We start from the raw sequence: 18,018 nt of genomic DNA, 5'->3' as shown, positions 1-18,018 counted from the left end.
CTAGTATGCATGAAGGGTCCCTTTTGCTAGGAGACATAAGCACTTTATTATCCTACAGAAAGAGGGGGGGAAAACTGCCAACTAAAGATCTTGGGGCATGAGAAAAATTTTCAACCAGGCTGTGTGTTGGCAGCAGGCCATTCAACAGTTTTCAGTACTTCAGTTTAAAGCTTATTGGGCAGGAGTTATTAGCTGGCTTTTGCTAAAAGAGTATGGGAGAACAGTTAGAAAAGAATAAGGTGTAGAATAGAACTTAAATTAGTAAATAAGTATTTACATACTTTCTGTGAGAGAGAACGACAGCACAGAGACAAGACAGTGACAGAGATAGAGAGACAAAGAGACAGAAAGAAAAAAACAGGTTTTTTCACAAAAAGAAATGAGATTGCACTGACCATAAAAGAAAAAGCCTTTCAGCACATGAGGAAGAAGATTGAAATAATTCTGAATACAAAATTTCTTGGTTTCAGCATCCTGGAATAAACTTCCTAATGTAAGTTGAATATATGTCTCCCACATTTTGAGGTTCAGGATTAAAACCAAGGGTTGTTTTTTTTTGGTTGGTTTTTTTTTTTGTTTTGTGGTGTGTGTGTGTGTGTGTGTGTGTGTGTGTGTGTGTGTGTGTGTGTTAACTGCAAGAGATTTGTTATCTTAATGGTATAAGACAATGCTAATGACGTGTGTGATAATTCTCCACCCTTTTTCTCAGTTTGCCTACCCTTAACTTGGTGACGCTGGCAACAGATAGAAGGCAACGGCCAAGCTAAACTTCATGCCTGTCCATAAAGCTACTGATCCTTAACAACAGAACAACAACAATGAAAAAAAGTTGGCATTCAAACTTAGAATGGTCTTAAAACAGACAGTCAAGAAACTTCTAGATGACACTTGTTAACATCATATGTGTCAGCTGAAGATGCATATGAACATTTAATTCATCCTGGTGTAGAGTAAGAATCTGAAGGTGGGGGGGTGAGGGTAGGGGTGGAGGTGGGTAGAGAGAAATAAAAACACTTGGACTAAACATTTCATAGGAAATTATAGAGTGATGGTAAGATGTCATTTTCTTGATCTCCTCCCCCCCCACACACACACATTCTGTAACCTAGGTGAAATGATGAAGAAGGGAAAGGGGTCATAGGTACAAGTTTTTCCTTAAGTAATGAGAATTGCTACAAGGCCAATAAAGCAGAGTATATTTTCGTCAGCCATCCAGGTAAGACTCCCTCTATGGTTTCCAGATAGAGATACACTGAATTGCTAGGCAACCTTTGTTGATATAAAAGGCAACAGCATATAAAGAAGAAGCAAACAGAAAACCAAACTGCAAGGTCCACAGACATTGCCTCCCTCATCTCTCCCACCAACCCACACACAAACAAAACAAGAAACCCACATTTAAAGAGGACATTTCTAGTTACACATTATCAATCTTTAGAAAAAGGTCAAGGATTAAGGAATGGGATTTAAATGAATTTATCTCATGGCAATTATATATCCAAATCTCTTTTCAACACTGATCTTTAATCATAAATCTATGCAAATTATATTGACATAAAATGTTTTTTTAATTTCAGATCATTTAACCTACAAATGGTTTAAAACTATATAATTTTATTTTTGAGATGCCAGACTTACAAGTATTTTTACAGACAAGTAAGATTGTAATATATTTTGAAAATGCTTCCTTATAAATTTTCCAAGAATTTCAGAGGCATAATGAATATTTAAATTATTTAATAACAATAATTCATTACTTTGACAAATTATTCTCTCCTGTGACTTCACACAAACACTCTTAAGAAGTAAAACCATGTGACTTCATACACTCTTAAGAAGTAAAACCAAAAAAGAAGTTTGTTTGTTTGTTAGTTTGTTTTAATGGGCAATTCCATTCTTCCTTTTCCACCATCATGATGATCCTATACCCACATTAAGCTTACTGAAATGTACTGTCAAGTAAGTTTTCATTTGGTTTCTAATATAAAGCATTACAGGGAACCTACTTTGTGAGTATGAAAATCATGAGACACAGTCTAGCGTAGTGAAGAGATCCAACTTGGAGACAAGAAGAGCTGAGTTCAAATACCTCTGGTGATATATACTGGCTGTGAGTCTCAGACCAACTAATTCATCTAAACACTCAATACCGCCCTCCCCCGCCCCCCGCAACTCTCTAAAACAACAAATAAAAGTACAGTTGCTGATCCGTATTGGTAGATGGGGCTTTCCTCACCAGGAGTTCTCTACAAAGATGAAATCCAAAGTCCAGACCAAAGAAGGGGAGGAATCATCAAAATCCATACAACCGCCCCCCAAAATAGAAGCAGGAATTCAAAATTCTGTTCGACCTAGGAGTGGAGGGGTGGGGGATCAGTAGCTGCAAGGTGGGTATATACACCCTTACCCTCTTGTGAGTGTGTGTACGTGTGGGATGGGGTCTAAGCAGGCTAGGAACAAACGGCTGCTGACACAGAGTTTCGCTAATGTTGTTTTCTTGCTGGTGCCCGCCCTATCCCTGCACTATGGAAACTGTATTTTTCTCTGGCTCCTGTTCCTTCTCATTCTTTCTCCTGTTACATCCAAAACAGATGGATTCAACTTCATGACAATCTGACAAGTTAATAGGTCCTGATGACATCCCGAAAAGAAAATGCGAAAACAGGGATGTTTGTGCGACCAGTCCCCCTCTTCCCTCATCTTGCCCCCACCCCCTGGCACACACATCCGCCCTGCCCACCGCTCACCCCTACCTCCACCGCCCCCCAAGCATATGTAAAAAAGAAAGGTCTGAAGCCTGGTCTGGGAGAGAGATTTGTGGCTGATTAAAACCAGCCTAAGCGGGGGGGGGGGGGGGGGGGGGGGCTGTTCCATTGAGCTTTGCTTTTATCCCAAGACTCATTACTCTTTCCTCTCCGCATTCGGCTTTCCCCCCCACAGTTTTTACGCGGCATACCTCACCCTAAGCAATGATTTTCAACACCCTCTCCCTCCCCTGCTTGTATCTCAGGGGCTGCCCTCTTCTTAACAATGAGAATTCTTCTTCTACGCCCCCCCCCTACACCCTCCGTCCCCCTTCTTTCCCGTAAAGGGGATGAAGCAGCTATTGAGCTTCATCTCACCGTGTGACTAATTTTGATGTTCGTAAACAAGCGCCTGCCAGGCTCTCTCCAGGGCCACCCTTTACAGCCATGGGGAAGAGGGAGAGAGAGAGAATGTCAAATAATAATACTAATAATACTGAGAGCGACCAAAGTGAGGGCACCCCGACCCCAGAGACCTTCCACCCTAGACCGGTAAACAAACAGGAGCTGCGCCACACATTCCCCTTCCCACAAAACGGGTAATCGGCAGCATAAACTTCTCAGAAATATTCAAGAACGGCTTGCTTTTCCGGATTGGGGCTCGGGCCTGGAGGAGAGTGCCGAGAAAAAAAGTCCGAATTCGTCCACACCTCCTTTCTTCCCAAAGGAAAAGATTCCATGAAGCCAGAGCCGCTGCAGATTTGGAGTGGGGGCGGGGGGGGGGGAGGGTGTGAGATGCATTAGGGTTTATTCAGGGGGATGCTTCCCGCCCCCCCTTCCTAACCTATTAGCTAGCTGTGTCTGCGCTTTGATCTCCAAAGTCCCCCCACCTCCTCCCCATACAAGCTTTACAGTATTTCCTTTACAGCGGAAGTGTGGGGATAATTTAATATATTCAATAGCAGGAGTGAAAGGTCCGTCTCGCCCCCCCCCTCCACTTCCTCCCCCAGCTCCCCCTTTCCCCGCCCCTTCTCCTCTCTCCTTTTTCACGCCCTGGGTGGCATTTCCTTCGCGTGCATCAACAACAAGCCTCTGATTAATGAGGCACTAGAGCTGGCATTTCCCCCATATCCTACGCCCCCCTTCCCAGTCTCTCCATCTCTTTACCGTGTGTGCGGGGAGGGGAGGGGAGCTCAGAGCGGGGGAGGGGATAGGCGGGAAAAGAAACAGAAGGAGAAAGGAGGAGAGAGGAGGAGGAGGGAGGGAAGAGAAAGGGGAAAAAAGGAGGGGTGCTTTAGGGCCCGCCTTCTCTCTCCTCCCTTATCCCTCCTCCCGCCACCCTCTGGTTCCCCCTCTCCCCCCCCGCCCCGCTTCCCCCTCCCTCCACTTCCTCTGCTTGGTGCTCAATTGGTGCTCAGGGCCGTCAGTCCCCCGGCGCTGCACCCAATGCGGGGTGCGTGTGGGGGAGGAGTGCAGTTGTCTCGCCCCCTCTTTCCCCCCCTCGCCCTGCGCTCGTGTGTGTGCCTGCGTAACGCAGAGTCACATGTTGTTTTGCTCTTTAGTTCAGTCACTCAGTGCGCGATGTGTTACTCACTGTTCAACTGGGACCGAGACAGGCAGGAGTCGCCGTTGGCGGCGGCAGTAGCACCAGTAGCGGGAGCAGAGACAGCAACCCCGAGCCACGCCGAGGGACTCGAAGCTCACCGAAGCAGCCCAGAGCGCTCAGAGGCAGCGGCGGCCGCGGTGGCGGCGGCGGTGGCGGCGGCGGCGACGGCGGTGGCTGCAGCCCCAGCAGCAGGGACAAGTGCAGCGGCTTAACCTGAGCGGGGAAGGCGACTGCCGTCCAGAGACGGGGGCTACTCTGGGCTTTTTAGGGCAGCCAGAGACACTGGAGAGAGAGGAGCCGCGGGAAGTTGGAGAAGGTGGGGGCGGGAGTGGACTGTGATCTGTGCATCATTCGGCCCGACCACCGGAGATAACCGAGCAGCAGAGGGAAGCCGGTTCGGCTCATCTTCCGATCATTGCTTTTTTTCGCCCCCCTTTTTTAAACCTTTGGGGAAAGAGACGCTTTCACTTGAGAGTGAAGGGAAGACATCCCCAACCTCCCATCCCCAAATCACTCCCCCCTCCCCAAATCACCCCTCCCTCTGCCTCCCCCTCCCCCTCCCCCTGTTGCCTTCGCGACTGGATTGGGGAGGTCAGGACTGCACCCTCCCGGGAGGATGGCCAGCCCGCCACTGAACGGGCTCCTGACCCCGGCGAATTCCTCCAACGGAGGAGGAGGCGGCAGCGGCGGCGGCGGCACCAACCTCAATAACAACAACAACAACAACAACCACAGCGTGCGGAAGTGCGGCTACCTGAGGAAGCAAAAACACGGACACAAACGTTTCTTCGTGCTCCGGGGCCCCGGGAGCGGCAGTGAAGAGCAGGGCGCTGGGGGGGCAGGGGGGCAGCCGCCCCTGCCCGCTAGGCTGGAGTACTACGAGAATGAGAAAAAGTGGAAGAACAAGTCGGGGGCCCCGAAAAGGGTGATCGCCCTAGACTCCTGCCTCAACATTAACAAGCGGGCGGACGCCAAGCACAAGTATCTGATCGCCCTCTACACCAAGGACGAGTACTTCGCCGTGGCGGCCGAAAACGAGCAGGAGCAGGAGGGCTGGTACCGGGCGCTCACCGACCTGCTCAACGAGGGCAAAGCCGCCTACGACTCGAGCTCGCTCTATCCGCACTGCCTCTCGGCCGGTGCCTCGTCAGCCGGCGCCTCGTCGTGCAGCGCCTCCCTGCCCGGCTCGGGCGGCAGCGGCTCCTTTGGGGCAGCGGCCGAGGACCTCCACTACGGGCTGATCACCCCGGCCACCGCCGCGTACCGGGAGGTCTGGCAGGTGAACCTGAAGCCCAAGGGGCTGGGGCAGAGCAAGAACCTGACCGGGGTGTACCGGCTCTGCCTCTCGGCGCGCACCATCGCTTTTGTGAAGCTCAACTGCGAGGCGCCGTCGGTCACCCTGCAGCTGATGAACATCCGACGCTGCGGCCACTCGGACAGCTTCTTCTTCATCGAGGTAGGGCGCTCGGCGTCCACGGGCCCTGGCGAGCTCTGGATGCAGGCGGATGACTCCGTGGTGGCCCAGAACATCCACGAAACCATCCTGGAGGCGATGAAAGCCCTGAAGGAGCTGTTCGAATTCCGTCCTCGCAGCAAGAGCCAGTCTTCGGGCTCCTCTTCCACCCACCCCATCAGCGTCCCGGGCACCCGGCGGCACCACCACCATCACATGGTCAACCTGCCCCCAAGCCAGACCGGCCTCCTTCGCCGATCCCGGACAGACAGCCTGGCCGCCACACCTCCCGCGGCCGGTGCCCCCATTGCGAGTCAGGCCCCAGGGGCTGGGAAATGCAGCTCGTGTCGGGTCCGCACGGCCAGCGAGGGGGACGGCAGCAGCGGGAGCGGAGGAGGGGTGGGCTGCAGGCCAGTTTCAGTGGCCGGCAGCCCCATGAGTCCCGGCCCGGTGAGGACTCCCCTGAGCAGGTCCCATACGCTGAGCAGCAGCTGCAGCGCCTCCATGCGACCTAATAAGATGATGTTAGCCCCTGCAGGGGGCCCCCTGCAACACAGCCGATCCATGTCTATGCCGGTGTCCCATTCGCCTCCGTCTGCCACCAGTCCTGGCAGCCTCTCCTCCAGCAGCGGGCATGGCTCAGCTTCTTACTCCTTGCCTCAAGGACAGCATCCACATCCACACCACCTTCAACACCACCAGGGCCAGCGGCCCTCTAGTGGCAGTGCGTCCGCTTCTGGCTCCCCCAGTGACCCAGGCTTTATGTCCTTGGATGAATATGGCTCGAGCCCTGGGGACCTGAGGGCCTTTTGCAGCAACCGAAGCAACACTCCTGAGTCCATAGCCGAGACCCCACCAGCGAGAGATGGCAGTGGGACTGAACTATATGGATACATGACCATGGAGAGACCCCTGAGCCTATGTGGCCGAAGCTACCGAAGGGTGTCCGGGGAGGGGGCCCCAGACTTGGACAAGGGTCACAGAAAGAGGACTTACTCTCTGACCACACCTGCTCGCCAACGTGCAGTGCCCCAAGTGTCCTCTGCCTCCCTTGATGAATATACTTTGATGCGGGCAAGCTTTGCGGGCAGCTCCAACCGCCTTTACCCAGCTTCATCTCCCAAAGTGACCTACAACCCATACCCGGAGGACTATGGGGACATTGAGATAGGCTCCCATCGGAGCTCCAGCAGTAACCTTGGAGCAGATGATGGCTACATGCCCATGACTCCTGGAGTGGCCCCACTGGCAGGGGGCAGCATGGGAAGTTGCAAAAGTGATGACTACATGCCCATGAGTCCCACCAGTGTCTCTGCTCCCAAACAAATACTACAGCCGCGGATGGCAGCAGCCACCCTTGCTGCAGGTGCAGCATCCCAGGCTGCCTCATCAGCAACAAGTGGTAGAGGCTCCCCACTGAATGGTAGCAGCTACAAGACCAGTTCTCCGGCCGAAAGCTCTCCTGAGGACAGTGGGTACATGCGGATGTGGTGTGGTTCCAAGCTCTCAGTGGAGAGCTCTGAGGGCAAGCTACTTTCCAATGGGGATTACCTTAACATGTCCCCTAGTGATGCCGGAGCTTCTCTCACCCCACCCGACTTCTTCTATGACTCAGTTCCATTGCCTGGTGGTGGAGAGCCACCCAAGAGAGTCCCAGGCTGCTGTTACAGCTCACTGCCCCGTTCCTACAAAACTCCCTGTCCTCGAAATGGGGATAGTGACCAGTATGTATTCATGAATTCTCCCGTGGGAAGGAGGATTGTGGAAGAGGAGCAAGAGCAGCCAAGGCTGCAGCCACTGCCCACCACAACTACCCCCTGCACCCAGCCCGCCAGGCCCTTAGTATCTAATGGGGGCAGCCACTCCCAACCTCACCACCTAGTGCCTTCCACAGTTAGGCAGAGTGGCAGCAGCAGTGGCAACAACAACCGGCCAGAGAGTTTCCTCATCCAGCGTTGCAGAGCAGTCCGCCCAACTCGTTTGTCCCTGGAGGGGCTTAGAACCCTACCTAGCATGCATGAGTACCCACTGCCACCTGAGCCGAAAAGCCCAGGTGAGTACATCAACATTGACTTTAATGAATCTGGAGCCCACCTTTCACCACCTCCACCTCCCCTGCTGAGTTCAGCAGCCTCGTCATCGTCACTACTCTCAGCGAGCAGTCCAGCCTCTTCAATGGGTTCAGGTACCCCTGGCACCAGTGGTGACAGCCGGAGGCGCTCTCCCCTCTCTGACTATATGAACCTTGGCTTCGGCTCACCCAAGTCACCCAAATCTGGCACTGAGGGTGGTGGCTCTGTGGGTTCCTTGGATGCCTTGATGTCCCCTGAGGCCTCCTCACCCTGCCCACCACTGCCAACACCACCTGCCTCCTCCTCTATTTCTTCCTCCCAGCAGCAGCAACTACCACCTCCACCACCACCAGGAGAGCTCTACCGCCTTCCTCCAGCTTCTTCTACCTGCCACCCAGCCCCTGTTTCTGCCTCTTCCCCCTCTAGTCCCCCTGAGACAGGGGATAGTGGTGACTACACCGAGATGGCCTTCGGCATAGCTGCCACTCCCCCACAGCCCATCGCAGCACCTCCGAAGCCAGAAAGTGCCCGGGTGACCAGCCCTACATCTGGTGTGAAGCGGCTGAGTTTGATGGACCAGGTGTCTGGTGTAGAGGCCTTCCTGCTGGCCAGCCCACCCCCAGACCCACACCGGGGTGCCAAGGTCATCCGTGCTGACCCACAGGGTGGCCGACGACGCCACAGCTCGGAAACCTTCTCCTCGACCACTACTGTGACCCCTGTGTCCCCATCCTTCGCACACAATACTAAGCGCCACAACTCGGCCTCTGTGGAAAACGTCTCTCTCAGGAAAAGTGGCGAGGGGCCCAGTGGCAGTGGTAGTGAGAATCTTGGAGGAGGTGAAGAAGAGCCATCCACATCTCCTCACCTTCGGCAGCCATCGTTCCCTCTGCCACCCCAGCCCCAGCAGCCAAGGTGGACACAAAACCAACCTGGGGCGTTAGTTGGTTGCCCTGGGAGCAATGTCTCTCCTATGTGTCGGGAGACATCAGCAGGCTTCCAGAATGGTCTCAACTACATTGCCATTGATGTCAGAGATGAAGCTGGCCTGTTGTTGCAGCAGCAGCAGCAATCTGGAGACAAGAGCACCTGGACCCGGACCCGTGGCCTCAGTGGGCTCATCAATGGTGGAAGTGGCAGCAACACAGGTGGTTGTGTGGGCCCAGGTTCTGGACCCTTGCCCACAGCCAACACCTATGCTAGCATTGACTTCATGTCCCATCACCTGAAGGAGGCTACAGCTGTGAAAGGTGAGACCATCTTTGTTTTGGAATTGGGTGCAAAGGTGGGGAAGTACCATAAGGCAGCAGGCCTGAGGAACCTGTGCTTCCTGACCTCCACTTTCTTCTCTTTAATAACTTGACCTAAATGGTAAAAGCCCTGAATTAAGCTTGATTTGTTTTACTTTGGCCTTCTGTGGGGGACTTTCTGCCAAAGTAAGGCCCTCCCAAGAATTAGTAAAACAGTTAATGTGAAGGAGGCTTAAAAACAGGGATACTTTCATTTTGCCATCCAGGTCATTTCTTCCCTCTTCCCCCCCCCTCCCCCACACGAACCTTTCTTTGAATCAAGCCAAAGAAAGGCCTCTTTAAACAGCACTGTTTATCTTTTTAGTTACTAAAACATTATTGGGAAAGTCTAAATGAGTATTGCTTAGACTTCCTCCTGTTCTCTCCTTCCTCCTGGATTGCAGCACTCTGGACTGGATACATGTTAATGTTTTTAAGTGTTACTTAAAAGTGTTATTTTTTTTTCTTTTGGATTTTTAAAAAATTTTCGACCAAGTGCAAAGAAAATTTGTTTTAGAAAGTTACCAACCATCCCCCTGGGTGACATCGTGAATAATTAATTAGCCTATCAAATAGTTATTAATTTAATTAAAGTTTTATATAGAAACTAAATGACAGTTTCTACGAGTCAAATTATTTTATCTGTTGTGGAGGAACTTGAGTGAATCTGCAAGAAGCACAGAATGTGAGACAAAAACATGGGTTTTTGTCGATAATAGTTGTATGTGTTCTTCATTGTTCTGGGAATTTTCTTCAAAGGCCTGTGAATAGTGATGTGTAACTGCAGCTGCCAGTTCATTCTAAATATGAAGGCATGGTAATTGGCTTGGATGTTGGAGTAGAGCTGCAATACACAAAGCTTGAAGACAAAAAGAAAGATTCAAATGTTGGAGATTTGAGGGGTTTCTTCTTTCATTTCATAGCTGTTCCTTTGCTGAGGTGCTGGTGTTTTAGAGGCTTCTTTTGAGGTCATTTAGGTCCACAGGGCAGCTTGAACAGGATCAACTGAATATTATAATTGATGAGGTTTTTTTGTTTTGGTTTGGTTTTTGAGTAAACAACTAGCAGGCATTGTAATTGGATGGTTAGGCTGGCTTGGGCATGCATTTCTCTCTTTCTTTTTTCTCCCCATAAGGAGTACACCTCTTAAAAGTCTAAATCTAGTAGGCATTTCATAATACAGTAGTGGCATTTTAGGAGATTTAGCTGTGACCATAAAATACCTCTTCTTCGCCCTCCATGTTAGTCTTCTAGAGGAAAAGCTATTTCCTCTTTTGGAAGTAAGACCAAAAGGTCAGTGACACAATAATTGAAAAAGGATAATGACTTTTGGAGACTAATGAAACTCAAATAAAGTTGATGTGTTAGACTTTTTCCTATAAATATCTTCCATCCACTGTTGTACATTGTATCAAACAAATATTCTACGTAGTTCTGCAAACTTTCAGCAAGGAAGGAAAGGGTTAGCTGAAAATTTGCATAGATTATATCAATATACCAACAGAAGTCCTTATATTTCTCGGTAGGTATATTTGACACAGCAAACTGTAAAAGTAACAATTTTTGCCCAGACCTGATTATAGTAAAAATAAATAAATGAAAACAAAAACAAAACACACAAGCTGAGTACTTGATAGCCTTTACTGTTTCCGGCCTGTCCCTGAAGGGGAGGAGCAGGGTAATAAAAACCTGGACTGGATTCAGGTGAGGCCCTGGCTTTTGGTTTCTACCTCCTATTTACAGGAGGTATTAGCGTTGGAGTCTCTTCATTGAGTGAGCTCACTGAAGGTACAGGGCTTGAGAGCTGTCTGATGAAGCAAGTTTAATTCTGAAACATGATTCATGTATGATACAGTGCCCTCTTAGGGTTAATAAAAAGGGTAAAGAGCTCGATACTATGTGTTTGGGAACCCAGCTTATCCTGTTTGGGATAAAGTTTGCCTACCTTGATCTCTCTCTCTGTATGAAGGACTTGTGTTTTGAAGTCAAAATGCTCTGTATTTTGGATCTTTCGTAGATGAACAGAGATGGATAATTATTTTGGCTGACACTTTTCTAAAGTATTGCGTGTATGAGTCTATTGCATATACTGTGTTTGGAAGTAGATTAGCTAATTTCAAGGTAAATAAAAAAGACATATTAAATGAATCTTTAGTGAACTAACTTGTAACACAGGGAATAGTAGATTAGGAAAGTGCGAATGTATCATTTGTCATTATTAATGTAATCTGTAAGTAGTACTCTATTGAGCCAGACCATTAGCATTTACAAATTCACAGAATAATCCTCTGCGTTGATTAGAATTACATATCCATGGTGAAACGAGTTTCTGGTGCTTTTATGTAAAAGGGTCATAACAGCAAAAATGACTTCTAAGAGTATGATTTATAGAAATGCAGTTGTAGGATTAGGGGGGAAAGAATTGATCTTTAAATAAGAGGAAGAAATAGAGTATCCTCATGAAATAAAAGTAAGGGGTATCCTTGATCATATCTGATTTTAGCCTTAATTCTTGGAAGTGTTTAATATTTGTGTAGAACAACTGTGCTGGGTATGGAAAAATAGTATCGATTGAAGAAAAATACCTTGGTGCTAGTTGTATCCTGTTTACTGTTTGCATAAGTGCTAGCAAAAAGGGCGTGTATCATTGTGTTTGCAGTGGACTTTTACTGGATCACCAAAGTTCATTGAAAAAAAGCTTTAGGTAGGCAGTTTTTTTTTTTTCAAGTGCTATAAATGAAAATAAAATAACTGTGGGCATAATGTAATTTTATTAAAACAAGAAATGAAATAAAGGTCACCCACCGTGTGTGTGTGTGTGTGTGTGTGTGTGTGTGTGTGTGTGTGTGTGTGTGTGTATTGTGCACTAACACTTGTTTTCAGTCTGTTTTCCATATGGATTTTTATCGGATCAAAAAATTGTTACTGCTTTTTTTAAAATGCCAATTTGTGTAAATTTCACAACCAAGTTCAGCAAAATTTGTATAGTGGATTATACTAGCTATTAAGAAGAATTAATATTTTAGCTTTTCTTTTTTTCCTATTCTTAGGGGGAATTCTCATCCTAAAATTTATCTGTATATCCTAAAACAAATTTGATGAGAAATACTGCTTAAAGTAATATTAGACGTCCCATTTGTCAGGTGGATTTGTCTAAATTTTATTTGATAAAGAGTATGTATCACATGATCATTTTAAAACCAATGGTTGAGTAACTTTGGTATGAAAGAAATGCTTGCAGGGGAAAAATAAAGGCACTACTTTATTTACATTTAAGAGGAAGTTGTACTTACTGAAATATCAAAGCACTTGAACACTTTCAGAAGTATAATGAGCTTAGTTGACAAACCAAATAACCTTTCATTTTTTTTCCCCTTGGTTTAGTTGGCTAGCTCTTGTCATAACAAGATAATACTGGTATAGAGTTCCTATCCCATTCCCAGGAGTAGACAAGTAAGGTGCTAATGAAAACACATGCACCCTTTCTTGAATGAAAGTCACATGACTGGTTCTGTTTCCTTTATTGAAAGGGAAGCCTTTACAAAAATAGTACTTCATAGTAGGAACATAATCTGTTCCATAGAACACTGAATTAGGTATCAGGAAGCCAGGTTTCTAGTTCCTGCTCTGTTACTGAATCACTGTGTGACCTTAGGGAGGCTACTTAATCCCTCTCTTTCTCAGTCTCTCCATCTGCAGAATAGGCATAATAATTTCCCTCCCCTTAACTATCTCAGAGGCACAGTTGTGAGGGTAAAGGAGATAGATAAAAGATATCGGGGCTCTTTAGAGTTCTTCCAAAGAAAGGTGGGAAATCAATCTAAGAATTCTGTTGCTACTTCTACTTATTTAAACACACACACACACACACACACACACTCCTATGAAGAATTCACAAATATATAAAGAACTGGTACTTTTTTTAAAAATGAGCTCACAATTTAACAGATATAAAAATATTTTTAAATCTGTGAAATTAAGTGTACTCACTTAAAAATACACCAGTTTTTGTTATCATCTTATACATGCATGTATACATATGCAAAAATGTATGTATGTGTATATGTATGATATGCATACATACATATAGATATATTGCTAATCTTTTGATTTTCATGTTTAGTTTTTCAAATGGAGGGGATAATAGGTGTGTGACAAAGCCATTCATTATGAAATAGGTGCTCCATCTATTTTAAGGCACCAAATCTCCTGACATTAATGTTTTTCATTGTTTTTATTTAACTTGAACATTTGTTTAAATATACCATTAACATTAATGCATTAGTGTTCTAAATTACACTTCAAAATAGATCATTAAGAAAACTATTTTGCTACTCTTGGAGCTACCCAAAGACTTAATGTTTATTTCAATTACCCTTTATAATTACTTCATATTTAAAGAGGGGCTTTCCAGATGAGCATGTATGTTAATTCCTACATTGTTTTAGTAGTGACAGTTTGTGTTTAGGAAAAATATACATTTGTTTTACTTGTAGCAGTCTAAGCTGTTATTATGAGATACATTAGAACAACAAGAACCAGTTCCTCAGACTTTCCATTGCCTCCATCATTCTTTGTTCACTTTGGTATTTCATTCTTTTGGGCTGATTAAATGAGACTGGTCCCTCTGTGCACCGTGTTTTGACTTGTAATGCTATGCTCCTTGGTTTTGCAACAGTGTAGGAATATATCTACATTTTACCATCACCTTCTATCCAAATTCTGTTTTAATTGAAATTTTAGTTTTTAAAAGTATTTCATTAACATTAATCCAGACTTTTGTTGTTGTTTTTAAGAAAAACCTAAAACAGGGTCACAGTTTTCTAGCCATACCAAAGCATAATGGTTTTTCTGTTAAAATACCCACTAATGCATTTTCCACAGAAACATAGTTCCAAGAATTAGTTAACTTTTGGTATCAGATTTGGCAACTAAAGGGAGTTTTTGCCTTTTTTTTTTGTAGCACAGAATCAAGTGTTCCAGTTTCACCTTAAACTTAAGGGGAAATGTAACTTTAGTCTTTTATCTACATTACCAAGTAGAGTTTGGAGGAAAAAAAATCATTCAGGGTAAAAAGCTTTTGTGGGCCCACCCTCCTAAGCGAATTCTCCAGTTATGTCCTAGTCAGTCCACAAACTTAGTTCTCTGCAGAATTTCTGTAGTATGGACAAAACTAAACATAATATGTGCTTCTAACTGAAATTAATATAAAGTATTTGCAGTTGAAAGTGTCTTGGATTTTGCAAACTGACAACTTCAAAAGCAAAAGTGAATTCAAAATATAAAAGAAATACAACATTTTGCAGGGGGAAAAAATCCCTAAACATTTTTCTTTTTGAACTTTAATTTACATATCATTTAAAAATACAACTAATGGCATCTAAAATGCAAAGTGGGGAGGGGATCTGGACATCAATGTTCCTTTTTCTTTGTATTTTGTTATATTTAGTTTGAATGTCCATTTGAAGATTGTCATGGAAACTCTGAACCACTTAAGATAAATTATTGTAGACAAAGTTGAAGGGTAGGTTTGTTCTAAAGTGAACCAGCAGTCATTGCTCAAGGCAGGGGAAATGGTTAGGTTGATGGTTGCTTCTGATTACTCGATTTCTTTCAAGATAGCTACAGAGAGTAACATTGACTTGGCTGTAAGGAAAATACATATAGGAATGCATGTTTAAACAGAGAAAAGAACTGGAGCATATTTTATGTGCTAGGCTTTTCCTCCTACCATCCATAAGAGAAAACAGTGTTAGATACTTAGAGCTTGCCATACTTATTAACTTAGAGAATTTCATGACATTAGAATGCTGTAGGAAAATTAGGCTGAATCTAGTATGTTGTGTGCTTACACACTTTATGTTCAGTTTGATCTTTCTGATTTCTTTTACATTAACTTGGAAAAATGTTATTTTGTATAAATCAGGTGGTTTCCATGGGAATTAAAATGAATGAGAATTTTTGATTGGCAAACAAATCCTTAAATTTTGATTCATTAAGTTTTAGAATACTGTGTTCATGGGGGCAGCTAGGTGGCACAGTGGATAAAGCACCAGCCCTGGATTCAGGAGTACCTGAGTTCAAATTCGGCCTCAGACATTTGACATTTACTAGCTGTGTGATCTTGAGCAAGTCACTTAACCCTCGTTGCCCTGCCCCCCCCAAAAATGATAGAATACTGTGTTTTGTGCAACATTAATGTTTTTGTGTATATTTTAGATAATCATAAACTTTTAAAAGGAAGCTACATTTCTTTTGCCATTCTGTCAGTATTGGATACGTTGGACAATATGTAATTCTTCCAAATTCATTCCTCAGGCAAATAACTTCTTTTAATATCATTTGCAACTATAGCATCTTCCAAAAATAGCCTATATCACTTTGGAATCATTTATAAAGGTATAAGTTTTTGACCTGTGAATATATAGATGAGGAAACTCCCACTTACATTGCAGACTGGCACCTACCCTTCAATTTATAGTCTTAGGGATTACCTAGAACAGGGCTTCTTAAACTTTTTCCACTAGCGACCCATTTTCACCAGCGAAAATTTTACACAACCCTGGGTATATAGGTATATAAAATAGGTATACAAATCAAACTAAAATAGGTATCTATATCAAACTGCCAAAATGTTCATGACCCCCACATTGAGTTATGTGACCCCATATGGGGTCAAAACCTTCAGTTTAAGAAGCTTTGACTTAGAATACACACAGGTTAAATGACTTGGCCAGAATCACAATTATGAATCAGAAGCTGGATTTGAACCCAGGTCTTTATGACTTTAAGGCCAGCTCTATTGACTGCCTCGACTGGTCCTGAGCCACTGATTCACTTAAGGATTTTAAATTAACTAAATTCATCATAAATTTTCTAGAAACTGTATTTTTAGATGGATATTTACATATATATGGAATTTAAAACACACTTCCACAGGAAGAAAACTAATTTTTGCTATGATAAATACAAATTTATATGTCAAGGACATATAAAAACATTTGAACAAATCGGTATAGATTATTTTTCTAAACTTGAGATTTTGTTTTACAGCAAACGTACCTTTCATGATGCTCTATTCGATTATACTATTAAGTTATCAGAAAACTTGCACTAATAATCAATTTATTGCATAACCCTAAAGTTTATATATGGGTAAAGATCTTCTGTTTTGTAGTGCATCAAATAAGCTGTTCATATCTATCTACAAATATGCCCCCAAATGACAGACAGAGCTTTTAAAAACAATCCAACAACCTCTTGGAGAATCAGCCTTTTGTTTCTGAAAGAATGCTGTTGAGTTTAGCTGTAATGAAAGATTTACTGATTTCTACTCACAAACCAGATATTTTCAATTTTTTTTTTGCAAAAGAACTATGAATGATGTTTCTGAATTTTTACAATAATAAGTAGTAGTTCCTTGATAATTGTCAAGTACTTTGCATTTCTCAAAGTCCATCCCACATACATTATCTTGTTTAACACAACAACACTGAGTAGTTAGCATGGCAAGTATTATTCTATCTAGTTTATAGATATGCAGACTGAGGTTCAGGGAGATTGACAGGCTGTTAATGGAGATAGGACTGGAAACTCACTCCCCAAACTTTTCGTCCACTTCTCTTTTTATAGTACCATGTGCCCCCATGAATTATATCCTTTGTTTTCATTTTAGAGGGTTCATACTGTAGTGTAATATCCACATGGGTGTGTGTGTATATGTGTGTTTCACTGGTCATTTATGCTTCTGTGTGAAGACATAAAGATTCAGGGGAGAAATGTAAGAAAGTTTCTAAAACCTCTGGAAGACTTTAAATAGACTATTCAGTTTGAAGGACTTGCTTTGAGGTTTCTAACATTTCATTGAGGCATGAAATTTAGACATGAAAAGAAAGACTTGTCATATAGTCAGTGCCATTATGTATACAGCCTAGAAAACTGAGACCCAGAGTTTATGTGACTTGCCCAAGTTAGTGGCAGGAAAATTTGTACACATTCAAGAGAGTGCACTCTCTTATGATGACTAATAGTTTCTTTGATTTCTTTCAGGGTAGACTGGGGTAAGGCTTTTATAGAAGCTCTGTTAAGACCCCTCAGTCTATTAGGATAAATTACTTCTTGAGAGAGATAGAAGGTACCTTCTTTAAGGTGCCAGAATCATTTAATTAACCCAGAAGAGGTCAAGTAAAGGGACAAGTTTTTGCACAGAAAGTATCTGGCTAATTTTGATTGTGCTCACATAAAACAAAAATAAAGTAGGGATCTGTCAAGCATCTAAGTAATTTCTTCAATGTTGATAGTCAATTATTAGGGGATGATTAAGTTCTAAGAATATACCTAGAACAGTACTAGGTAGACATAGCTTAGGTTGTAAATGCAGTAACTCATAAGCTCTGCTCAGGTTTTAGATGGATTTTTTGTTTGTTTGTTGAGAGTCTTTTATGTTCTTCTAGGGTAATTTATTATTTAAAATGAAATACTTTATACCCTTCATTATGTCTAACTCTTCTAACAATTTCCTAAGACATGAGTCTTAGGATAGGTTATTAGAAAAGTAACCAATTAAAATTTTCCTGAGGATGGATAAATAAACTATCAGGGTTTTCTTTAATGCCACCTTATCTATTTGTGAACTACTGATTCTACCAATACTTTCAGTATTCTTAAGCAAATAAAGAAAAATTGTTGGGCAATTTGGATATATGAATTTAGCATGAAAACCAATCTCTAATAATAAGTCATTATGATAATAATATCCCTATTAAAAATACATGCTTTTGCCAAAGCATAAATACCCAAATAAATGAATAAAAATCCGTATTGTACCTATAGAGAAAAGCACCTAAAGTCTTCT

At 44.0% G+C, this 18,018-nt stretch overlaps 1 protein-coding gene across 3 annotated transcripts in view; it reads left to right on the top strand.

Annotated features, from left to right (window-relative positions):
* Positions 1–4,962: 4,962 nt before the first annotated feature.
* The window catches only part of IRS2 (insulin receptor substrate 2), a 37,896-nt gene continuing 24,840 nt past the window's right edge, over positions 4,963–18,018 (top strand). For all 3 annotated transcript variants that reach the window (XR_006355592.1, XR_006355591.1, XM_043993017.1), the window contains exon 1: positions 4,963–9,125. Coding sequence is in view for 1 of the 3 variants with exons in the window: in XM_043993017.1 (XP_043848952.1) it covers positions 4,967–9,125 (4,159 nt within the window). In the remaining 2 variants the exon portion in view is untranslated. The remainder of the gene's footprint in view (positions 9,126–18,018) is intronic.

Source organism: Dromiciops gliroides, chromosome 3, assembly GCF_019393635.1.
Source record: "Dromiciops gliroides isolate mDroGli1 chromosome 3, mDroGli1.pri, whole genome shotgun sequence".
Lineage (NCBI taxonomy): Eukaryota > Metazoa > Chordata > Mammalia > Microbiotheria > Microbiotheriidae > Dromiciops > Dromiciops gliroides.
The sequence above is the reverse complement of the archived record's forward strand: the minus strand, read 5'-3'. Positions and strand labels throughout refer to the sequence as shown.